At 40.7% G+C, this 18,471-nt stretch overlaps 1 protein-coding gene across 18 annotated transcripts in view; it reads left to right on the forward strand.

The window, feature by feature from the left end:
* The window catches only part of APBB2 (amyloid beta precursor protein binding family B member 2), a 162,364-nt gene that overhangs the window by 127,362 nt on the left and 16,531 nt on the right, over window positions 1-18,471 (forward strand). For 10 of the 18 annotated variants that reach the window (XM_015624830.2, XM_015624838.2, XM_015624845.2 and 7 more), the window contains one exon: window positions 17,468-17,473. The exons of 6 other annotated variants lie outside the window; for them this stretch is intronic. In XM_015624830.2, the coding sequence (XP_015480316.1) occupies window positions 17,468-17,473 (6 nt within the window). Of the gene's footprint in view, window positions 1-8,775; window positions 9,090-9,234; window positions 9,360-17,467; window positions 17,474-18,471 lie in introns of those variants that run through there. 2 more of the 18 variants (XM_015624849.3, XM_015624850.2) reach the window with 2 other exon arrangements.

Genomic DNA, 18,471 nt, shown 5'->3' on the forward strand with positions numbered 1-18,471 from the left:
TTGTAAATGAGATTGCGTTAGCACATTTCCCTGAATCCTCCTTTATCTTCATTGCTCTTCCACTGGTCCATAGCCCATCTCCAGTTTTAAAAAATTGACAAGACTTTAATTGCCTGAAAGATCACATTTTCTTCTCTCCTGACTTCATACAACAGCAGTATATCCAGCTGAAGTATTCAGTGGTTAGCTGGCAAGGAGGGCTGCTGGTGAATTCAGGAGACATTTTTGATGGGAACTGAATATGGAACTGGATGGGGTGGGCACCTGGTACGTTGGACATAACTCGTAGCATGTGTCTATTCATCCACTAGGTTTGTCACCACATAGAGCAGGTTTGTTTTCAATGTAGAGCTTGTGTGTTTTCCTGACAGACAGAGGAGGGAGCCTGGCTGCTTTGGCTCTCAAGCAATGGGAGAGGCACATTCTCTGATACAAGGTTTTCTGACTGCAGACACTCTGACTGGATGATGTGAATGTGTTGTGCTCCTTCCTCTGCCCTAATAATGCCCATTTCATCAGGTGGGGATGTCCATTGCCTTGCTTTTCTGAACTGCTGCTGTTTTTCTGCTGCCTAGACATAGGAATAAAATGAAACTGAGATGCAAAAAGGGGAGAAAGTCACACAGGGCCTTGAGGAAAGTAGAACAATGGATGCACCAAAAATGAGGTCAAGCTGCCTCAAAAAGGGAGAGCAGACAACTAAATGAATAGATGCCCCAGGTCAGATGGACATAATCCTCTAAGGCTGAAAGAGAAGAGTACTGATAACAATATGAATTATCTGAGCTCTGTTATCTCAGGAGCTGTTAGGGCAAGAAAAAAAATGTGACAAATCTGTGGAAAATGAGGAAGATATGATGTAAAATTATGGCTCAAATTCCTCAGAATATGGGGAATTAAAAATAGTATGCTGTCTTGCTTTTTCCGTGGTTAACAAAAATGTCTGTGTTTCAGAGGTTTTTAACACCTGTGCTGTCCACTGACTACAGTAGGATCTCTGCACATTCAGTGTCTTTGAAAATCAAGTGTCTAAATTCAGATTTTGTAGCTTCTAGCTGCATCACTCAGGGAGGTATTTTAAGTTTTTTTTGGATTGCCTTCACTCTGAGGTGATGATTGAGTGTGCTCTGAGTCTTTCTTCAGTTCTATGGGAGAAGCTTATCAAACTGTACAAGATGATGAATAATAAACTTTCTCTTCTGCTTTAGCGACATGGTCAAGAAAAGCAGAAAATAAAATAAATTAAAACTGAAATAGTGTTTGCACCTGCTCTTCTGAAAAGATAACACCTCTCAAAGAATGTGTAATTTCAGCTGAGCTCTTCAATCTCTGAAAAACCATTAATCAATATTGCCTATTCCCTTCGGTCCCTGTAACCTTGGAATAAGGACAAAACATACTGTAAGGAATCACATAAATAAGGGCATAGGTGAAGGATTACACTGGAGGAAAAGGATTTTACTGACTTTTCTGACCTCTCTTCTTATCTGGGTTTTTACAGTTATCTTTTGCTTTTTCTTATTCCTAAGCCAGCTTCATTTGAAGATCTTTTTCTGTATGGTTGGTAGCATTTTCCCTTCTCACTAAGAAGTAGCTTAGGTAGTTATTTATGCAAAACTTCCCATTTACATCCACAAATTCTGGCATTATTTTTGGAGGTGCAGTGTGTTCTAGGAGGGAGTGATGAAACAATGCAGCTGTAAAAGGGGTAATCCAGTCAAGCTTACAGAATTAATGTGCTTTAAAGCAAATATGGTCAAGTGGGTGCAAAAAGCTGCATGTGCATTCATACTTTGATTAAACTGGTTTATTTTAGCTTCAGGATTTAACATGAAAGACACAGTAGACTGAAGATGCATTAAAATAGGCTGGTATTAACTTGAAATATTGTATGATTTGAAACACCTGTAGTTTTGCACCAGTGTTTTTCTGTTGCTGGTGGCTTCAACTGGGGCAGCATCCCTCTATCCTTTTTGAGTAATCTCACTAATGAGATGAAATATTATTACATAGAAACACAGAATCAGGTTGGAAAAGATCTCTGAGGTCACTGAGTCCAACTTAGAGCAATCACCACCCTGTCAACTAGACCATGGCACCAAGTGTCACATCCAGTCTTTCTTGAGCATCTCCAGGGATGGTGACCTCACTACCCCCCTGGGCAGTCCATTCCAATGTCTAGTCACTCTTTCTGGGAAGAAATTCCTCCTGATCTCCAACCTGAACCTTTTTAAACAGCACTTGAAATTATTCAATTGTAAAAGTTCCAGTAAAGACAAACAATAAATCTAGATGTGGACTACAAATAACCACTGTGATATAGTCAGGTTGTCTCAATAAGATGGCATATTGATTGAGTCCCTGGCTTAAAGCCTTTATACAAATTTGTGCTAGAGAATCTCCACACATTCCGTTATTTCAGCTATTAAACTCAAGCACTTTAGGATACAGCTAGAGTAATCTGTGAATTTAAGTGGCTGTCACAGAAGTCCCTTGAGAGCAGCTGAGATGCCTGTGAAGGTGTCTGTGGCTTGGGAGAGTTACTGACTGCCAGTTTGGGATGGAAATCTGATGAGTTCTTCTACTATTCTTTCCACTGCATGTTTATCAAGCAGGTGCTCTGTCCAGACTGTATTTCCATAAGTAACTGGTGCTTCAACTCAGTAGCAAAACAGTGACGCAAGTGATGCAAAATCAGCTGCTGTCCACTGTAGCTGTCAAACAGAAAACGTCCACCTTACTCCCAGACTCTCTACAATCCTCCTTTTTAATACCCAGTTAGAGGCTTTGATCTTACCTCACAGTCAAAGATGGTTTAAACTTACCTTATTTACTTTGTGGTCATTACTTGGGTGCACACCCCTTCCTCTCCAAAGAGGCTGTGCAAACAAAATACAGCATCTTCCTTCCCAAACCAGTTTGAGTCAGCAGAAGGTGTCTGCCTTTCATTCACCCCCTTTACCTTCAGCAGTGCTAAAGTTGCTCTTAATTACAGAGCAATTAAGATATATAAGCTCAGAGGCTATATCAGCATTGGGACTGTGTATAGAGGGAGCCACCTATGGAATAAATGGTTGTCAAATAATTAAAGAACACTTTTCTTAAAAACAAAACAAAAAAACTCAATAGCAACTTTTTTGTATTCTTTTGTTCTTATCTCAAGACCTTTTCTAATCTAAGGTCTCTGTAGCAGGTGAGAGAAAACCAAATTAGCCCATGATTTCACTTTGTTAGTCTAATGTATATTGAAGCTGTTCAGTTAGTATTAAGGTGGACATATAAAAAACCTTCTGAGGAGAAAAGCCACAGAAAGCATAGGCCATTGAAGAAAAGTGAAATGTTTTACGAAAAATTGTGCCAAGAATACTTAGCAATACCTTGCTGGCTAAAAGTTCATAAAGCTCTCTGCAACTTTTGGTTGTAGTATGTTTGTATGAGCAAGACTTTTCTGTTGTGTAGTGGTTCACTTGAAAGTGTCAATCTTTTGCAAGACATGTAATTCTTTGCTTATTGTTTTCTATTGTAAGCTAAACTTTGACTTTGTAAAAATTGTTACTAGGCAAATAATTTCAGAAAAAATAATTGAGAGGAAAAAATATTTTGCACAGCAGAAAGTATTTAATTCAATTATCTCACTCTTATGCTAGTTAATAAAATATAGGATATTCACAACTTTCTAATGTAGCAAATTAAAAAGCAAAAGTACAGACAGAAAGTGACCTGTGTAGCTCTTCTTCCTGTCCAAACATCTTATGCTAGTATTGTACTGTTGGGTTAGAGAGAGGGCAGGATGTTTCTATATGCACCTTTACTGTGTTTATATTTTTATCTACCTACATAAAAACACTTCTGGTCTTTGCATGAGTGTCTTCCTGATATCAAGAGGATTTGTGTCTTCCTGATATCAAGAGGATTTGTGGCATGTCCACACATTTGTAGACCACTGAATGTCCTCTGGAATTTGCTATATGCAATAGTAAAATAGCAGGAGGAAAAGCAATGAGCCTACTATGGTTTTTAAAAGGGTATGAAAGAGTTAAAGGTCTGCAAGGTGGCTGTCTTCAGTATTTGACTTAGTATTCTTCTGACCCTATGTTAAACATCAATGAAGGGAGTTTTTCCACTTCAGACAAGGCCCTGTGAAAGTCAGTTTGCCTGTGTTCTGGGATACCTCATACTGACACAGCAGTGTCTGTCATGATGCTGTATTTGCCAACAAGATGCAGAAAGAGGTACTGTAGATTACTTACAGAATTGTTTTCTAGCTCAGATGGGAAGGGCCTGCCTGGGTCCTTATGACAGACAATCTCAGAGCAGTGAGGGTGCTTCCTTTGGCAAACTATCACAGGTGTAGCTCAGTTTGCTAAGGGTGTATTGAGCTGCATTTGCTTTGCAGTTATGCTTCATCAGTCTTTCTTCATCAATTAAGAAGTTTATTTTCTGCCTGTTCCTTTCTTGATGTGTCTGAAGAACCTAAAGAAACTTCATATGTGAATCTCCAACAATGTAGGTATGTGGTGTTTAAGATTGCTAGTACCCACACCCACGAGAAAATAAATGATTAAGATTCAATTTTTTTTTCTTTTCTATTTGGAGGACACTTGTGTGTATTTATTTAGGGAAACAGCTTTTCATCTCTGCTTTTACTCAACCACCATCAAGAACATAATGAGATAAATTAGACAAAGCAAACTGAGCAATTGTTCTTGCCCTCTGTTCATTTATGAAATACATACATGGCTTCAAGGGCCTTAATGTGAAAAGACAAACAAAGCTCTTCAGGAGTATTGCCAACTCAGGCATTCACAAATGCTGTATTCATTTTGTCACTTTGGAGTCTTTAGGATTCGAAGTAGTATTCAAATTTTCTCCATCCATCCATGGATTTTGGAAACTCGTTTTGTGATGTGTACGGAGATTCGCATATACCTGCCTGAATCCAGGATTTAAACCTTCTGAAACGTTTCCTCACTTGCCTCTCACCTTCTCTCCTCTCTTCAAAAATAACAGGAAATTTCAGATAAATCAGAAGATTGGCACTGCTGTTACTGCGCAATAATTTGTGATGGAAGCAGATGGTCACAATGAGGGGAGGTTTTAAGCTTCTACATTGTTAAAGACTAAAGAATATTGTAGTGATCTGAGGTTTGCAAAAATGACTAATATTTTTTTTCCTGAAAGTGTCAGAATGGTTTGTGTCAGGGATGGGATGAATGCTTCAGAACAGCAAAAGGCAGGGCTAGTTTGGGAAGCATTTTTTTCTCTTCCTGAGTGGCAGAAATTTTTGAGTTTTTGAGTGGCAGAGTTTCTGAGTGCTGCAGTAGAATGAGCTGGAATGCAAACCTGCTCTGGCTTTTACCTGAAGTACTCTTGGCCTCACAGTATGAATATGGTGCTATAATAAAATTTTTCTTTTGCTCAAACTGAAACAAACTGCAACCTGAATCCAAGTACCATACTCATAAACTCATTTTCTTTTTCCCTCAAAATTTTGTGTATGTGTATGTGCCCTTGGATCCAGTCCTTGCCACATGCTCAGGGTGAGTATGAGGATCTCAGATGCTGATAGTGTTTTTGTTTCTTCAGCCCATCCATAGCTCTGCTAGTGTTACATGGGCTGTGTGTGATGGGATACCTGGTATTTCATTCTGAGATGCAGATTCTGGCCATGCATTGGGAATATTTGATCAATTTAGGGAGAACATGATCCCACTCACATGATCAAGAGGATAAGCTAATTTCACTTACTCAGGTGCCCTGCTGTTCACTGACAGTTTAACCAGAGATTCGGGCACCTCATTGCTACCAAGAGCATGGAGATCTGCCTAGATTCTTTACAGTGTTAAATACCCATTTCCTCATTATGTGCTTAGCTGAACCTCATCCCCAGTGAGGAACACAGCAGCTTGGGAAATAGACCCCAGCTGTGGACCCATGAGAGAGCAGCACATGATAGCTGGGAGAGCCTAGGGCAACACAGGTGTTATTTATACACCAGGCATGCCCCAAAACACTCCTTTTACCTTGATTTGGCACTTCTGGTAGTGCAGGAGTTGAATTTGTCAGCTCTTCATGAGCTGAGAGCTCTCCTGGGCTGTTTTTGCCTTGCCAGGGCTGGCTGCTTGTGATGTTTTTGTGTCAATTTGACCCATTACTTGCTGTAAGCTTATTTCTTTTGCAGCCTGCAGGTAAATTGCAGTACAAAGATCCTTCCTGCCAAGGATTTGGCTGTAAGTGTTCAGTGTCTGGCTTGGCAGCAGGAAATGGGACTCAGTATGGTGTTTGCCCTGAAAATTTTTTCCCTATGTTTTTGGTAGCAGTTGTTGCTAGGGAGAGCTTGTCAGCCAAACTTGGCATCCAGTGGGGAGTTCTGTGACTTCCAGGACTGATCTCAAAGCTTACTGATGATTATTCTTTTCAACACATTTTATGAAAGAAGACTTCTGTGTGAGTTTCACCTTTCATTTTTAGAATAAAGATACTTAGCCAAGTAAACTGGGAGAAATCAGAAACCAGGCACCACCACCATCATCCCGAAGCCTATACCTAAAGTTTTTAATTCATGTTTTAATTCACATTTTTGGGCGTGATTGAGAATTGGAAAAGCAAAGTTTTATCACAGCAATGCAGCTGTTAAAAATGAAGCAAATTGCTTGTGCACAAATGGTAAGAGATTTGGCTCAGATTGTTTTTCATTTTCAGAAACTGCCTGCTGGTTAAGCCCTGGGAGATTTTCCTATATCTGGTGGCAGAGGTAAATCTGCTGCCCTTTTCATACCTAGCAACTAGAAGTAGCAAACTTGGAAGACCAGAGGGTGTGGGGCAAGGGAAGAGGAAATGCTGAAACTAGAGCTAGTTATTCCATGAAACACATTTGTATCTAGTCATATCATTATTGACAGGTGCACAGGCAGTAAGTGTGGCATCTAACAAAGTATCAAAACTAACACAGGATTAGAATTTAACTCCAGTTCACTTTTTGAAAAGCCAAGTAATATCTTTCAAAGTGAGATTTAGTTTTAATTATACTTTTTTTACAGGTTTATAAAGTTTTGGTGAATCTCTTTTTCTCTCTTCATATTTAAGGAGGGTCAGAGAAGAGCAGTTCTCTACCACAAACTGTTCCAGCATATTAAAATGGCTAAATCTGGCTTCTCTCCTTAGAAGCCTTTTAAGTAGAAGTCTGACATTGTTCTCATGAGTGCTATTGCCAGCTGGAAGGCTACCATACCCTCTTGTATTCTACTTACCAAGACTAAAAGAGGACAACAGCAATGAAAAGGGTTGTTGTAATATTTAATAGTTATCAAATTAATTGTGTCCTCATTTTCAAATGTAAAGAAGTTACATTGACTGCATATTGGAACCTAGATTATAAATGTTATGTGTTCATATTTTTCCACATTAACCACTTTCAGGTGGCACTTTGTTCATAAAATACCCCTTTCTTTCCCCACATGTGAATTCCACACTTGTGTCAAGACTTTTGAGAAGTTATTTAGACAATGCAAAAATTATTACATAACTTTGAATTCTTCTTAGCACTGGGCATTCAGTATATCCAAGGAAGAGCTGGAGCAGTTTTATCTCAGGCAGCATCAACAGATTGGTTTATTAAATTCCCTCCTGTTACTCCCTGGAAATCAGTGGAAAGCTTTTGGGATGGCACCGGTTGCTGCTTGAGCATAACTGGTCCTGCCAAACCTTGTTGATGATAAGCTGGAGGAGAGGAAGGAAGGAAGGAATCCCACTAGACTCAGGGTATATTTAGGTGGTGAAAAAACCATCCTGCTTCTTAGGCATCTGTGTGGTTGAAAGAAGTGTCTGCCAGAAAAATGTCCTTAACTGCTTTTCACCCTCTCAGCTCTGCTGGTGGAAATATTCCTTGCTCTGCTTTCACTCAGGTTGGGCTCAGATAATTTAAAGAGACTTGTTGGTGGGTGTTTTCATGTTGGATCATTTTCCTTGGAGATGACAGGTGTGATCCCACAGACAGCTCTGCTGGCACATTTGAAGGAGAAATTCCCTTGGATGGAGAAGAGTGACTTGCAGGGTGGTGACCCCATGTCCTTGCAAACTTGGGGATGTTCTTTGGTCAGAGTTTGCCTTCCCTCGGTCTTCCCCCTGCATTTACGAGGAATGATGTGCAATGCTGCAGGTATCTGTGAAAGCAGAATAACCTGGAATGGGGCTTAAGCCCTGATACATTTTAAGTACAGTCCCTGCCAGAAGCAGCTCTTTGTTGCTGATTGAACACATTTGATGGGGAGTTTTGATAAAAGCTCCAGGAACCTTTAGTGCAAGCAACACCTCTAAATTGGATTTGCTGCATGTACCAGTTCTGGAAAATCAAATTATTTGGTGTGTTTGTTTTTACAGCTCAAGGATAAATCTCACTTCCAGCATAAGCAGATGTAATTTAATTGAAGTAAATGCAGTTGTTACTTGTGTCTGAATTTTTTGATTTAGCTGTAAATCTTCATTGCCTTTTTAAGGAGACTTTCTTTCTCTGTCGCATTCAGTACAGAGCTACTGTTGTCAAAGCTTTGCAGAGGTTTTGGAAAATTGAGAGGGGCAGACTCCCTGTGCACTTCAGCCTTCCCCAAAAGATTACTTCTGTCACAAAAGATTAATCTTTGAAGTTTACTGGCTAGAAACACAATGCCTAGCAGCAAAGATTCATTACCGGGGGAGGAGAGACACCTCTCCGGCGGGTCAGAGCGCAGGGAGCGGGCAAGTGGCAGAAGGGATGGGAAGGGAGGAAAAGACACACCCCTGACAGAGCAGGACTTCCAGGGAGAAGCACCCACTGGCTCACAGCTGGAGCCTGCAAACACAAGCATGCACAGTCCGTGGGGAGAGTGGGAGCTGACATGATGTGCTTCAATTGGATGCAAAATGAATGAGCTGCTGTTCTCAGGGGTATTTGGCCCCCGTCGCTGAAGTACAAGTATGCGGCTGCTTCAAGTGCACTTGCATCATCTGATGCCTAGATACACACTAACGGAGACGGGGACCAGTCAGAGCATTGACTTGGGTGTTTTGTATGACGTGCTTGGCATTTAATTCCTGTTTGCTGCAACAAAAAGGTAAGAAACTTAAAAAGTCACAAGAAAAAACCTCAGCCCTTCCCCCTTCCACCCCCCCCAGAAAACAGTTTTGCATTAGTGTAGCCTTTGTCTTAAGCTGTATTTTCAAAGCTGTGGTCTAATAGTCTAAAGCTACTGTGTGAATGCCTGCAAAGCAAATTACAGCTCCTAGTGTGACAAAGGCAAGTCAGATTTCTTTTCTCCAAGAGCTGACACTTAACAACCTTCAGGAGAACACTGTAGCAGAAATGCTGGACTGTGTGCTGAGCGGTAAGTATTTGATGCTGTTCTCCCTCTTCTTTATCCCTTCAGATGTTGCTCATTTGAGCAGTAAGCTAACTAATGGATCCTGATGATTAATAGGTTTTGGGGACTGTGTTCAGCTCAGAATTACATGTTCCTAAACTGCCTGTGGTTACTGACTGCGTACTGACCAGCCCGGTTCTGTAGAGGCTGATCATAATTTGTTTTTCCTGGTAATGCCATGTTAATGTATGAAGAGGTGCTGTAGTTAAGAGCAGCAGAAAACCTCATTTGCTAAAGTGGAGAAAGCTCTGTGTGTTTTTGCTCCCAGCATATACCACCTGTATAATTATTTATGTCTAATTCCCAGCTAACTTCTAACTAGACACTCTGGGCTTCCTTTTTTCAGCCCAGTAATCGACAATGAGGATTGAACAATCTGTGTAAATCTTCAAAATATTTGGACATGTTTAATGGCAAAAGTATTGCACTATATGTCAGTATACATGCATGTTAAATATATTTAGTTGAAGTGAAATGGCTAGCAGCTTTTCTGACAGATAGGAAAACTTCATGATTAAAAGTAATCTATTGCCTTGAGATCTCTGTGTTTGCTTAATCTTTTCTGAAAAAATATAAAGAAATATATAAAGAAATTTCAGCTGGAGAAATTTCGTTGATTTGTTAATTGATATATAGCTTTGAATCCTTATTGCACTGGGTGCATGGGGAAAGAAGAGAGACAAGCACATTTATCTTTTTCTTTAAACTCAGCAGCTTCACTCTTCAATTAGGTTTCTTGCATGTGATGGAACCTTATTGCTCTCTGTTGTGTACAGTAGTTTTTGCTTTCTTAAAGGATAATAGCTGAGTCTATGAGGGGAGTACATGATCTGTTTCATCTTTTAAAACTATGGCTTTAATTACGTTCTTGTAACTGTTGCTTTGTGGTAATTATAACAACTTGTGAGTGAGGAAAAGAACATTATTTAGCCCTGGAGCATTTCACAGTAAAAAGTGGCCTATTTATTTTCATAAGGATTTAAAAGAGAGAAAGGGAAAGATATTGGGGTTTTCTTGTGTAATACCAGTTACAATTTTTTTAAGTTTTTTTTAAGTTTTTTTAAGTACAGATTAGTTTTTCCTTTGACAACAAGTGGGTGTGTATGCATAGACCCTATATATGAAGACATTTTAAACATAGATCAGTTGCAATACAGATGGAGAGCAAACCATTTGAATTAGTATTTTAGATAATCAAGGTGTGTATTGACAGTCTGGGGTATTTCTTGTATTGTTGCAGTCTGTTGGGAATTCAGCAAGGCTCTGTCTGATTCACCATTCACAGTTTCCTGTATTTCATGACATGAAGTAAAACTGTTACAGTGGACAAAGTTCTGATACAGTTTATATTAGACTGCTAGTATTGATTCAACAGCACTGTAAAACTTTAATTTGTTTTAGAGTGCAGACTTTGTTTCAACATAGTTTAAAATAAGCTGAGATAACCTTTTCTCTGGATAAAGTTAATATAGGTCAAACTCTGAAATTTAACAGTTCTAAATCAGGTATATCAAGTCAGTAAAAAGTGTTTCATTGTGCCCCATCCAGTCTTTTCTTAAACACCTCTAAGGGCTGTGACTCCACCACCTCCCTGGGCAGCCCATTCCACTGCCCAATCACCCTTTCTGTGAAGAACTTCTTCCTAAATGTCCAACCTGAATCTCCCCTGGCACAGTTTAAGACTGTGTCCTCTTGTCCTACTGCTGGTTGCCTGGGAATATCCAACCAATCCATCCTAAATGATGCTCTAGGGATTTGGAGGGAAAGGTGGCCTGCTGTTCAACATTCTTTTTGTGCTTCCAGAAATATGTTTGTTTTCCCTAGCAAGCCAACATGTCCTCATGAGAGGGAAATGATCTGTAGTGTATTATGAGAGAGAACTCTGGTTTACATCAGGAGAGGAGGCACCTGGGGTGGCCCTGTGCTTCAGAGGGCTCTAAGTGCACCCACTCTTCAATCTCAGGTTTTCAGTCACTGAGTGTGTGCAGATGAGGGAAACCCTGAAGGAATGGCAAAATGACCTGAGGTTGCTTATTTATGGAGAGGACTTAAGAATAACAAGGAGCCAGCTTGGCTGTCAGATTCCAATGTGATGTCAGATACCAAGCTGTGAAACTTTCATATTGGGTGCTGGATGTCACATTGATACCTGACAAAATACTAAAAGGCCCAGTAAGTGGGGCTTACTGATTCAGAAAGTCTATTCTCTAAAACAAACTCTTCTGGTTTTAAGAGTATGATTCAGTCTTTACAAAATGTGGTTTTGTCAGTGTGCCTCATATTTTATTTTTATTTTAAAAATAGAATCTGGTTAGGTTATAGTAGTCTTCATAATATATAATTAGCAACAGAATGCTAGATCAAGCCATCAATTTTTAAGCAGAGCTCTTCCTTGCTACCAGTGGAGAATCACTTAAAAATTGATGGCACAATCTGGCCCACAATGAACAGGGGATTCATGCAGAAAGCATTAGTTGTAATTCTACTCAGTCTCTATCCTGCTGGTGGCAGGATCCTGGAAACTCAAGACCAGTGTGCAGGAATAGTCTGCAATTTCAATACTTGTTGGGATACAAAAGGCTTAAGGATTACTTAAAAAAAAATAAAAAAAAACAACCAAACACAAACATCAAACAAAAACCAAACAAACAAAAAAACCCACATAAAACCCACACCCAAACAAAAAAAAAAAATGTTAAAAAGCTATCAAATCCTTAGAAAAATTATAAACCACAGCTAGTTTCCTTTCATTACAAGAAACCATTTCTCTAATGGAATACAAAAGTGAAAGACATAATCATTCTCTAAGCAACAGGAGGCTTTCAAATGCACAGAAATGAAGGCTGTTTCCTTTATTTTTTCATGTTGTGTTGTTGAGGTGTAACCATATTTTACATAGGGATTTTGTGGCATTAAGTACTACTAGATTTTGTAGTTATAAACTGGAGAACCAGAATAGGGCCTCTTCTGTGCCTCAGAGGATGCACTCAGGCAAATACTTGTAACTAAATAAAGATGAAAAGCTCATGCAATGGATTGTAATTTTTAATCAAATTAAATATGTTTTACTCCATTAAAACTCTATGGAAGTTGACAGCAAAGACATTTCAGCTGGTTGTTATCTCTTAAGAAGAGAGATGGTCAGGGCTGCTGCTGGTGGCTGTAGTCCCATGTGAAAATATTGAAGGACCATGGAAGTTGGAGGGCAGACCTTTGTATTTCCTTATGGTGTAGTTAACACATGGCAGCCCTTTTCGGTTTCTTTCTGATCTGCTTAAAAAAGACAGCTGAGGAAGTTGCAGTATGCCAGACTCCAGGGAAAGCTACAGGAATGAAGGGGTGTGAATTGTTAACCGTATCTTCACAAAGTTAGCTGAATGCATCAGTCACAAAAATGGTTGGGCTGTAGACCTCTGCCAGGTACAGGGGATTTCCTAACACTCTCCCAGGCTTATGTGCAGTGCAGTGCCACCCTAAAACATCATCCAAGCATGAGAAAATCACCTTGATGCTTAAATACTTTTTTAGAGGTGACAAAACCAAAACTTGAGAGGATTCTTGGTGTGCTTTGCTCTCCATCACATTGTAGCCTTACAGTAGCCATTGTTGAAGCAGAGGACACAACAGTAGCAAGTGTGGGGTATTTGGAGTGCAGGACAAGTCCTGCTGTCCCAGCCACAGGGATGGATGTGTGGGGCACCTGAGCTGCTGAGGTTATTGGGCATGTTGTTTCATCCCTGCCAGCTTCCTTCTTCACTCTTGAGACAGTCCCATAGATTGGTCATCTGTGTAAACACAGCATCACCATGTCCATCAGTGCAGCACACCTCTGTGCTTTGAGGTGTTTCTGTTACAGACTCAGGGAATAAAGTTGCCCTGGAACGGACTGCAACAGGTCAGCTAGACCAGCCTCCTGCCCAAACCTGGGCAGGGCTCAGGACTTCCTCAGAGCCACTTCAGGTTGATACTTAGAAGGCTCCAAGAACAGATTGCACAGCCTCTAATGGTATATATCCCTGGGTTTACCCACTCTCTTGGCAAAGAAACTTGTGTTTGCTCTGTTTTTTAAACCCTCCCATGAGCAAGTGGGAGACATTAATTAGATCATCTTCCATTACCTCATCCCCAGTCTAAACAAGCCCACCTGATCTCCAGGCTAAACAAGCGTGGCTCCCACAGCCTTGGTTGCCCACAGCTAGGCTCACTCCAGTTTGTCACTCTCCATGGATTGGTGAGCCCAAACTTGCATGCAGAAGTGCAGGTATAACCTCCATGAGCACCATGTTGAAGGGTGTTTATTCACCTCTCAGTGAAATCTTCATCACCCTTCTGCTTGTCAGGGGTCATTGCACATCAATGATCAGCCCCCAGGATACAGTTTGCATCAGTCATCGATGCACAAAACCTGGGACTGAAGGAATGGTCCTGTATTCAAGCAGTGCCCTATCAGTTACAGCACTCTACAGCTCTCTTGTCTCCACTGCATCCCTGGGCTTGGGGACTCTGGAGGAAAGCAGGGATCAGGGAGGCAGGTGCCCTTCCAATACTGCAGAGCTCTGTCCCTAAAGACACTGATCAGAAAACAACCTGGAATAAGTGAGCCTTGCAGAAGTCATGGGGAGGAAGAGACTGTTCCCACCTTCCCTGGAAGGCAGTGTCCTCTTGGGTTTGCTCCAGGAGGGGGGTCCTTTCTCACACCTCTGCAAGCTGGAAGGTCATGGACCATTTTTCTTGGTCTTGGCCTTTTCCCCTCAGAAATTAATCTCAGATCCTCTGTAGCAGCCCTGACACAATTTTCTGGGGATTGTCTTCCCAGGTTATTGGCAGGGTCTGGCTTGACCCATTTTAACTCAGCCAGCTTGGAAAGGGATATGTAGGGCACCACACTGAAGCATTTGTACAGCTGTTCTTGCAGCATTTCTGGCACTTAGAGCAATCAACAAAATCTGCCACTTGAATCTGCCACTTGAACTGAAACTTTCCATATCTACTTTTTAGCCTTGGAGCAATTTTTAAAAAATTTGTTTATTTAAGTTTAAAGGTAAATTAGTCAGTCATATTTGAGTTATTAGAATGTAAAGAGAATACAGGCAAATCGTCTTTTGTATGAAAATAATTAATGAATTACAAGAATTACTCTGTGAGAAGCTGTTGGGTTAATTGGAAAGCTGTAATTAACTGGTTTGAAGCAGGAGACAGCCTCCCCCAATTAATATGCATGCCATGGTAGCCAGAGCCCCACTCACTGCCTGAGGAAGTCCAGCAACTCCACTGTTGTCTTTCCCTCACCTTCCTGAATTTCTTTCAGTGCTCTTTTCTCTGGGCTGGCAGCTGCAGTGGTGATTGTTCTGTACACTTGTATCTTGCATAACAATTGGGGAATTAACAGATCTCCCTTTCAGAATTTGCTCCAGCAGGTCATGTTTTGTGTCTCTAAGGCATTTCTTTTCCTGTCCTCCCCGCAGTATGTTGTGTCTAAGTTACAGGACAGTTTCTCCAATATAATGCTTTTTGTGAGAGGTGGAAATCTCTGTTTGTCCACTTCATATAAAGCCAGTGATTAGTGGACAAAGAAAATCGTATATGTTTTACTTCTCATGCTAAGAAACATTGTGTTTTCTCAGAAAGTGAAAGTGATACTACTTTTTAAATTCTGATTTTCATATTGGGACTGATATATAGTATCAATGGTGTTTATATTCTTCCAGTATTTGCAATGTTGAGATCTAATTTTAACCCTTTATTTTATAAAATGTTAGCAATAGCTGAAGTGTTTGCTGATTCTGCAAAGCCCAGTAGAAAGCTCATGTAGCTGAAGCAAAGGAATGAGTGGGGTTTTGGCTGGGGAGATCCACACAGATCACCACTGGATGTTGAAAAGGAAAAAGTTCAGCGTATGACAGGAGTGGAGCAGAGCACCGTGTGTTCCTTCTTTACAATGAAGCTAAATTTCATGCTTCTGTTGTAAAATTTCTGGGAAAGTCCATTACATTTGTAAATATACATCATTTTTCCAACTTGGTTGCTTTCATAGACTCATAAAACAGCCCAAATTGGAAGGAATATGAAAAGACCATCTGATCCAGCCATTTATGGGAAAGGGAGCCTAAATGAAATAGTCTGTCCTGTGAAACCTCCTGTGATGGGAGCTCTGATATATCCAGGGAGAGGTTGTTGCAATAAATTCCTGTTCATCGCAGGGAGCTATATAGAGATAATTACAGCAGGTACAGGTTGCAGCAGAAGAGGATTCATCTCAACATGATAAAAAATTAAATCTCTAGTTACATGCACACAGATCCATTTTGGATTGATGCATTAGGGAACCATATGCAGTTTATCTAAAATCTTCCTTAGAAAATGTATGTTTATTCCAGATATACTCACTAAGTTGTTTCTGAGCAACAGATCAGTCACTGTAAGCTTGCTGACATAACATGTCTAATGGGAATTGGATCCCTTCCCTTTAGTGTGCTGTCTTTTATCCTAGCCTTGTGGTGATTTTTCCACTCCACTTCTCTTTTTTTTTCCCAGGAGTCAGTTACAAGCTGGAATGATGTAGGGTCCCGCATTTTTGCACACACTGCATGAGCCATGATCAGATGCTCACTAGAGATAAGTCCTTCTTAAAAAAGGGAAATTGTGAGGTGCATGCAGAAGGCAGGAGTGGGAGAGCAGCACTAAGTAGCTCTCTTCTGAGAATGGTCATTGTCCTTGTAGAGACACCACCCCTTGCATAGAGTGGTGGCCAGTGTTCAAGGAGAGGTGCAAAGAAGCAGGCAGCAACCCACCTGCTTCCCCAGCCCAGCTAACCCTTTGTGGGAACATGCCAGGAAACTGCATTCTTCACAGGACAAGCTCCAGAAGCACACATGTCCCGGCCAGCTCACCCTGCTGGGGTTTCCTGGTGCCTGGCATGACCTGGAAAGCAGCAGGCTGTGGTAGGTGCCAGGACCTTCAGGAAGCCCTCTCCAGGGCAGGAGGCAGGCAGAGCAGGTCTGGAAGAGGGGCAGAAAGGCAGCCCCCAGCCAGGGAAGTTTGTGCCTCTCCTGTCTGCCTTCACCTGTGGGAAAGGGATGTTGGTTAAGTCATACCAAGAGTTAGGGGTTGTGTAGACATGTTTTCTGAACCTGAGAGAATTTTCAAGCTCTCAGATGCTGACTGTTCCCAAGGGAAAGTCTTGGGAACCTTTTCTCGCTCAAGGATTATTTGTGTAAATAAGGAATTACTTTCCCAAACAAGACACAGATGCTCTGAGCATTTTGTCTCTCTTATCCCACCAATGGGATGAGAGGGGTGTTGTTCTTTCTACCAATCAGGGTCACCTGGTCAGAGAAGCTTTATAAAAAAGTTGACAAGACCCCGCAATAAAGGCTTTTTTCTCCTCACGTAAGTGGCTGTGTGTGATTATCTCAGGACCTTCACTCAATACTTTGTGTCCGCTAGCAACATGGTTGCTGAAGTGTTTTAGAAATGGAGGTGTGTGGTGATTTTATACATCTGGCTTCAGTTCAGTGCTTGTGGAAAGTTGTTCCCCAGGCTGCCACGTCTTCAGGGTGCAACTTTCAGAGGACCCTAAGTGACACTGGGGCATGAACTTTTGGAAAAGGCATTTAAAAAACTGATGATCTTTCTACTCTTTCAGTTTAAACAATTATTCTCGTTTCTTTTGTCAGTGTCTGCTGTAGAAAGTGTTATTTTGGAAGATTCATGCACTTTCTGTGTCTATTTATACTTTCTGCATACTACTTCCCAGACTTGTGTGTGGTATTTTAAGGTTTATTACCTCCCACTGTTGATATGTCTGCATTGCCTTGCTGAATTCAGCTGACGCCTGTTGGCTTCACTGCATGTTTCCAAAAATACAAACTTCAGAGCAATAAGATTCAGTGAAAAAAGGTGTCAAGGGGACATAGTGGCCATACACTTAGATATGCTGTGCTACAAACAAACAGTGTATGTTCAATGTACAGCACTTTTCAGCTACCCTGCCTTATCATATGCTGGAGCTCTGTCTGCTTGAGTGCTTTCTAACTTGTTTTTTCTGTTTCTTCATGCTTCCCTGGATTCAGAGAGAGGTAAATTATTTTCATTTTTCCATTTCTGTGTTTATCCTTCCGGCATGCACTGAAAAATGTTGTATTGGTTTGCTTGTATCTGAACAGAAGCTCAACTTCTGTGAATAAAGTAATATCTGTCACCTTTTCAATTTGCTGTTAACAGAATTGTCCAATTGATACTGGCTGTTGGCTGTTTTGGGGTTTTTTTTTCTCAGGTCCAAAACCCTCTAATAATAGACCAGTTTAAAATCATGTGATGTAGTGGGTTTTAGTATTTGCTTCTGGTCTTGGGATTTAAATTCAATTCAGATGATGTTCTCTGGAATCTGAAATGCAAGACACTAGTGTTAAAATCGCAGTTTTAATTTTAAAAATTGAAAAAACACCATACTGAGAACAGGGGATTTCAGAGCTAAGTTTAGCGATATTTGAAAAAGTTAACATTTATTTTCTATTTTTGGTACTTGTTCTAGGTCTGTCTGGGTTGCTTGCATGTCTTTTAAGTTTGAAGAAAAGTTGTCCCTAGTATGTTTGATTTGTTTGGATGTACAAAGGGATCGTTTGGAATTCTCTACAATGCTTCCTGTTTCATGGGAGCACAGACAGTAAGGCATTGTAGTCAGGTGCTTTGCAGCACAAGGGCTGCAGCCACTCCAAAGGCTCTTAGCAATAGAATTGCATCCCTCAGATGAGATTTGGGGTTTGTTTGCTCTTCTAAATTGCAAAAACTTGAAAGTGGGACTGGGTGAAAGGAATGTGGTTAAGAGATGCAGTCTATTCCTCATGTTTGCTTTGTGGAATGTAATGAGAATGGTTTCCAGGCCTGACTTTTTTTTTAATCAGTTTTTCTGGTAGTGTTGGCTTAGGGAAATATTTGAACTTTCTTGATTATGGTTTTGCAGTATAATGTAGGTTTCATGTGTGTGGAGAACGATGATCCTTCCAGCCTAGCACTGGCAAAAGTGTGTTTCGGGCAGATTCGTGGGTAGTGTCTGTGCACAACTGCTGTGTTCTCT

This window comes from Parus major, chromosome 4 (assembly GCF_001522545.3).
Source record: "Parus major isolate Abel chromosome 4, Parus_major1.1, whole genome shotgun sequence".
NCBI lineage: Eukaryota > Metazoa > Chordata > Aves > Passeriformes > Paridae > Parus > Parus major.